Here is a 6,086-nt window from a genome sequence, read left to right as displayed (position 1 = left end):
GAGGCACCACTGGGAAGGACTGACGGAGGAATCTTGGAAGTACAAGGCATTGTAAACAGTAGTAATAAAATAATGTGATTGGACCTAATCGGAAATCTATAATCATCCATTATCGTTGTCTCCTCCTGGTTTTGCTGATTGTCGTCTCAATCAATTTTGCTTCTTCCTGTTTCAAAAGCCAGGTCTCCTCTTTCTCATCCATCGCTTTTCTTCATCTTCCCATCCTCTGAGCAAGCAAAAAGTAGGCGCAGAACAAAGATGTCTTCCTCAAGCAAGCGGCGAGAGATGGACTTGATGAAACTGTTGATCCTCTTAAAAACATAAAAATCTGATTGGGTCTTCAATTTTGATTCTAGTTTCTCGTTTTGGTTTCTGATTTTGGACTTGTATATTTTTGAAGGATGATGAGTGATTACAAGGTGGAGATGATCAATGATGGAATGCAAGAGTTTTATGTGCATTTCCATGGACCTAATGACAGTAAATTCCCGTTCTTGTATATTCTATTTCTTCTTTCGGTGCTTGGTGTATAAAATATTCAGCTTCGATGGCTACCTACTTGTTTTCGCTTTCTGGATATAGTATATGACCACCCTATATGTTTGGCGGCTCTCGAGTTAGATTTGGGTTGCAGCAACATGATACAAAGCAATCTTTATCAGTTACTTTTGATTTCCCATTTGCTATTCCTGTATTCTCAGTCCAAAAATGGCAATAATTATTAGCCAAATTAGTATTTGTATGAGCTAGATTTCTTTTTGGTTCTTTTGGGGGATGGGGGATGGTTCTATATATACCATAGCAACTTCTGATTAGCTCTTTGGTTATTGTTCTGTTCAAGTTCTCCATATTGAACTGAACTCAGCCTTTTAGAATTTGAGTAAACGGGTTTTTCTTGTCTGATGCATCTTTTTTCCAATCATCATTTAATCCTTGTGATGGCTTCTGCCAGGTCCTTATCATGGAGGTGTTTGGAAAGTAAGAGTTGAACTGCCTGATGCTTATCCCTATAAATCACCCTCCATAGGCTTTGTCAATAAGATCTATCACCCAAATGTTGATGAGATGTGAGCATGTCTAAATTCAGTACTCTGTAACTCTACTTAGTTGATTACCTTTCTTCTCTATTTTTAGAGCAAACTAGTTCATGCCTGACTGTTTTGGATAACATTAATTTCAGGTCAGGTTCAGTTTGTCTGGATGTTATCAATCAAACCTGGAGCCCCATGTTTGGTATTGATCTTAATAGGTTTTCTGAGAAAAGTGTAGCTACATTTTAATTTTCTATTTAAAGATTTTTATTCCTCATCAAATGTCAAACTGTGTTTTCTTCTAGATCTTGTTAATGTATTTGAGGTGTTTCTTCCACAACTTCTTTTGTATCCCAACCCATCCGACCCTTTGAATGGAGAAGCTGCAGCTTTAATGATGCGTGACCGAGCTGCTTATGATCAAAGGGTTAAAGGTATTGATCATTTGTAAAGATTTATTTTCTGGAATCTTCAGCTCTTCTATTAGTTGATATGGGCTTGTTCCTTGAGAGGATTACCTACTTCCTGTGCTTCTTTGACTAAACCTTGAAAGCTTAGAGGTAGGACTTGTGTTCTTTACAAATTTTCTTTTCTTCATCCAAGTGTTAGTTACGAGAAAATTCTACAACCATGGAAAACAATTGAACCAACTTTTGAGGCCTCAGAAGAATAGAATTAGACTGCTTTGATCATTTTGCCAAGCAGATACAGTTCAGCTTAAATGTGCACAGCCCCACACACAAATACTTGTAAGTGCATAAATATTCAATGATTTTTGAGAACATATTGATAAAAGAAAAGATGTCGCAACTTTTTGTTGATTGCCTGCATTATAGACCTCACCTTCTTGTGACCTTACCTGCCAGAATTAATCAACATTTTCCACTGGTATCTTGCCACTGCATTGTGGCATCCTTAAAGGAAAGTGAGAGATATGAGCTTCTACAAAAGGAGTAGGAAATGACTATATAATGAAGTTAACAGGAAAGCTTGTTTGAGTATAGTAGTAAATCCAGTGATGGTTGAACAGAATAGTTGATTAATGATGATGTGAAACTTCTTATAGTAAATCCAGTGATGGTTGAACAAATCCTATTTTCTTTCTCCTTTTTTTCTGGGTTAGTAAGTTGCTTTCTAAACCAAGTTTATGGATTTTTTTTTTCCAAATCTAGCTCAAGCTTTTGCACAATTTGTTTTTTCCTCTTTAGTTTATATTTACAAGGTATCTTGTTATGGATAAGAAAATCCTTGCGACTGTCTATTCTATTCAGATCATTACGAGGGCTCAATTGTTGTAATTGAAATTGTGAAGGCTAAATTAAACACAAGAATAAAATACAGGGATCAATCTCCTTAACTCTGAAGAGAGAAGAGGAAGAGAAAATTAAGACTCAGGTAACAGGTTCAGGGGGAAGAGAGAATACTCTTGAAGCATAGCTTACTTTTTGGGTTTACCATTTGTTATATTCACACATGGAAACTCAAAATTATGTCTATTTTAGTAGACACACTAAGAGATTCGTCATCTCTTCTATTGCATGGTAGTATCTATGTTTTACAAGAATAAATCCTTGCTAGCAATGTATGTGCCCAATTTACCCGTGAAAAATAGGCTTTCCCCTTTCCACTATATGCACAGGAATGACTTTCTTTTAATAACAAACATGTGCCAAGGAATAAGCTCTTGTTCATGTGAATAAAAGGGTTGATATTTGTTCACTGACTTGGCTAGGAAACCTCTTATCTCATGTTACTGCATTTCATGAATGAATGTAACAAATCTGAGTTTGCTTATGAAAATAATTTATATTCCAATGTTTATGGTGAAATCATGTTATCTCCACCCTTTTCACTTCAAAGCATCTGATCTGTCAAGCTCTAGGGCTCAATCAACTTTCTTAAGTTTCTAATAATGTTGAACTGATGTGTATTACTTGATGCATCCTTCTACTTAACTGTAATATGTTACATTCAGACATGTGTATTAAATCCTTGAAGATTCACTAGGTACATAGGTAGACTACCGATTGTGAATAAATCAGCGACCATGTTGGACACATCTTTTAGTGGAATCTACCTATACTTGTGTGTTGATAACTTGATATGTCGAATATTGGCTTGGTTGCCTAAAAATCTCTCTTGGTTCCTAAGGTCATTGATCATTATTCTCTGTGGTGTATAGCAAGGCGGTTGAATTCTTCATGCTATGTTTTTAATTCACATTTAACAAGAATTCAGCTGTCAGCATTCTTGTTTTCAAAGGAACAATTAGAATTACTGCTTACCAGTGCTGGCCATCGTGATTCATGAACGCTGCCATGCAGACTAGATAGCGTTGCCTCTTTCTTTCTTTCTTTTTTCCTTTTTTTTGGGGGGGGGGGGGATGCTGGGGGAGTGCTAATTTTCCGAGACCCATTTTCTGAATGGTTTCAGTTTGTACATCAGAGACCTTTGTTCTGAATTTAAAATTGTACTGACGTTTGAGTTCATTGTTCAGAATACTGCCAGAAGTTTGCGAAGCCTGAAGACATCGGAGCTGCTGCAGAAGAGAAATCCAGCAGCGATGAGGAGCTGACTGAGGATGAATTTGACTCCAGTGATGAACAGGTGGCTGGTAAAGCTGACCCTTAGCCACATAAGCCTACTTTATCATTCAATCTGCCTGTATTTTATCTGTACATTATGGTATACTGCTAAATATCTTATCTCATGTAACGAACTTGATTGTTGACAAGGGGGAACAAATTCCCTTCCCTCTTAGTTTCCTGTCGCTGTAAATAATGTCACATTGATTTCCTGATGCAATATTTTTCTTCTCAAAATCTTTTAAGTGCATGATCCGACGGAGTTGTGCTTTGAGCCTGATGGTAAGTAATGTATTCTAACATGCTCGCGAAATAGTTGGATCCTTTAAGCATGCTTATTTTGCACTTGGATATTTTAAAGCAATTTCTTTTATTTATTATTTTTTTGCAACTGATGATTTTTAGTGTATTCTTTTCATTCTCTCCATCTTTTTAATGAGTATGATAGCACGCTAGTCTGTGCAAGCTAAATTTTCATATTCAGATTTTGTGCAGAAACAAATTCCTAATTACATCAACTTCATCTAGAGCATACAGATTAGAGAACTTTTAGGTTCTTCCAGTTGTGTTAAACATTCAGCAGATATGTTTTACCGCTACCTAAACGTGATTAATGAACTATGCTGGGGTAGAAAAATCAAATTCCGTCCTTCATTCTGCCAACAATAAATAATGGAATGAATTGAAATGCTCAGTAAAATATAATAATCTTAGGAGAGTTGCAACGAAGGTTTTTTCATATAATTTATTAGATGATAATTTTGAATTCCAATTCGAATCGTTAAATGGCACCAAGGAATAGAGGAGTTTAATAAAAACAGGATTTAACACAGCAGTAAGAGATAAGACGATGTCAAAACAATGATGGCAATAAAGAGAAACAGGAAAATATTAGCTGAGGACCACTTCCAGAGAAATTTAATACCAGTTGAGGTGCTTAAAATTCAAGTACTGTGCTGCACTCACATAGTACTTAACTAAAAATAAGTTTGAGAAAATAGCAATCAAGGACTTTAGTATTAAATTAATATCAGTTAAATATCAATTAATTTTAAAACTGTAATGCAGTCCCTTGATCCTTAACTGATATTAATTTGTAAGGTTAAAAGATCAAATTGTTCCTGAAGGTGGGGAAAAAAAAAACCCCACATTCCCACCATCATTGGTGTCAAACCGCCACTGGACCCTCGCTGGTAGCGAGGTCATTAGAGCCCTGATGCTAACGATATTTTTATTTAAGGAATATTTGGCTTAGATGGCTAAGGGAAGGTTTGATCTCATGACTCCTTAGTTACCTAAAACACTTCATGATCACTAAGTCACCAAACCCTTTAATTATACATGCCAATATATATATATATATATAAATAGTAAATCAAGCTTCTAACTACTTTCATTTTATAATATAACAGTGTGTTATTAATTCATGAACTGTACTTGTTATTTTATTAATGTTACTTATTAATCTAACATGGACAATTATAAATTAGAAGTTTTAAAATTATGCATTTTTGTTGTGAAAATTTAAATGTATACTTGTCGATGAAGGATTAACACTTGTACAGTTAAACTCATGTTATTCTTTTTTTAATTTATTAAAGCCTGAATATAATGTTAATTTAGAATGATTTGTTGTTAGAACATGAATGAATATTTATTGATGAAAGACTGACACATACAATTAAGTTCATTGTATATGTTTTTCTACCTTGTTAAAGCCCGAATGACTGATGTTAATTTTGAATAAGTAGTAATTGTTAAAACCTGAATAGATATTTATTGATGAAAAACTAATAAGTACAATTATGTCATCCTATCTATTTTTTTAGCTTGTTAAAAGCTTGAATGCACTGTGGAGAGGTGGAATTTTTTTTTTTTTTTTACTTTTATGGACTATTTGGTCTTTTGACCTCACAAATTAAGGACTAAGGGACTACATTATAATTTTAAAGTTAATTAATTTTTTATTGATATTAATTTAATACTGAGATCTTGCTATTTTCCCAATAAGATTTTATGCGAAAAGACATAATTATCCCTTTGGATAAAAGAGCAACAACTAAACGAGAAAGCTGAAGCTGAGAATCGAAGTTCTCGTGAGTGAAAAAATCCAGATTTCTCCATCGTTTTCTTCCATCATTGGATATATAAATTGAAAACAGCGCAAAAGTAATTAATGGGCGATCCCAAGAGGTGTAGATAGATCCGATATTAAAATATCTTACTCATATTTCCTCTAGAAGGTTGCATCCTCCTCGCGACAAGACCCTCCGCCCCAACATTTTATGGACAGAGTCCTCTGGAATTTGGAACGAAGCAACCCTCGGCGAAAGGACTCGTACGGACTGGGCTTAGTTGAATGTGGCACATAGTTTCTGTCATAATCTATAACGCTATGGCTCAGAAATTCAGGTCAAAAGCTTATTGATTGTATGTTGTTATTTATTTATTTATTTATTTATTTATTTTC

The 6,086-nt window shown here is 34.7% G+C and overlaps 1 protein-coding gene across 2 annotated transcripts; it reads left to right on the top strand.

Annotated features, from left to right (window-relative positions):
* LOC129291800 (ubiquitin-conjugating enzyme E2-23 kDa) lies at positions 1-3,853 on the top strand. 2 transcript variants are annotated; one of them, XM_054929327.1, is made up of 6 exons: positions 1-182; positions 401-480; positions 953-1,067; positions 1,181-1,233; positions 1,337-1,465; positions 3,529-3,853. In XM_054929327.1, exons 2-6 carry the CDS (start codon positions 402-404, stop codon positions 3,660-3,662), a joined length of 510 nt encoding a protein of 169 aa, XP_054785302.1. In that variant the 5' UTR covers positions 1-182; position 401; the 3' UTR covers positions 3,663-3,853. The 2 variants fall into 2 exon arrangements, with proteins under 2 accessions (XP_054785302.1, XP_054785301.1); XM_054929326.1 differs by having other exon boundaries at positions 2-302.
* Positions 3,854-6,086: the final 2,233 nt, after the last annotated feature.

Source organism: Prosopis cineraria, unplaced genomic scaffold, assembly GCF_029017545.1.
Source record: "Prosopis cineraria cultivar Desert tree isolate PC_DT_omini unplaced genomic scaffold, ASM2901754v1 PC13, whole genome shotgun sequence".
Taxonomy (NCBI): Eukaryota; Viridiplantae; Streptophyta; class Magnoliopsida; order Fabales; family Fabaceae; genus Prosopis; species Prosopis cineraria.
The sequence above is the reverse complement of the archived record's forward strand: the minus strand, read 5'-3'. Positions and strand labels throughout refer to the sequence as shown.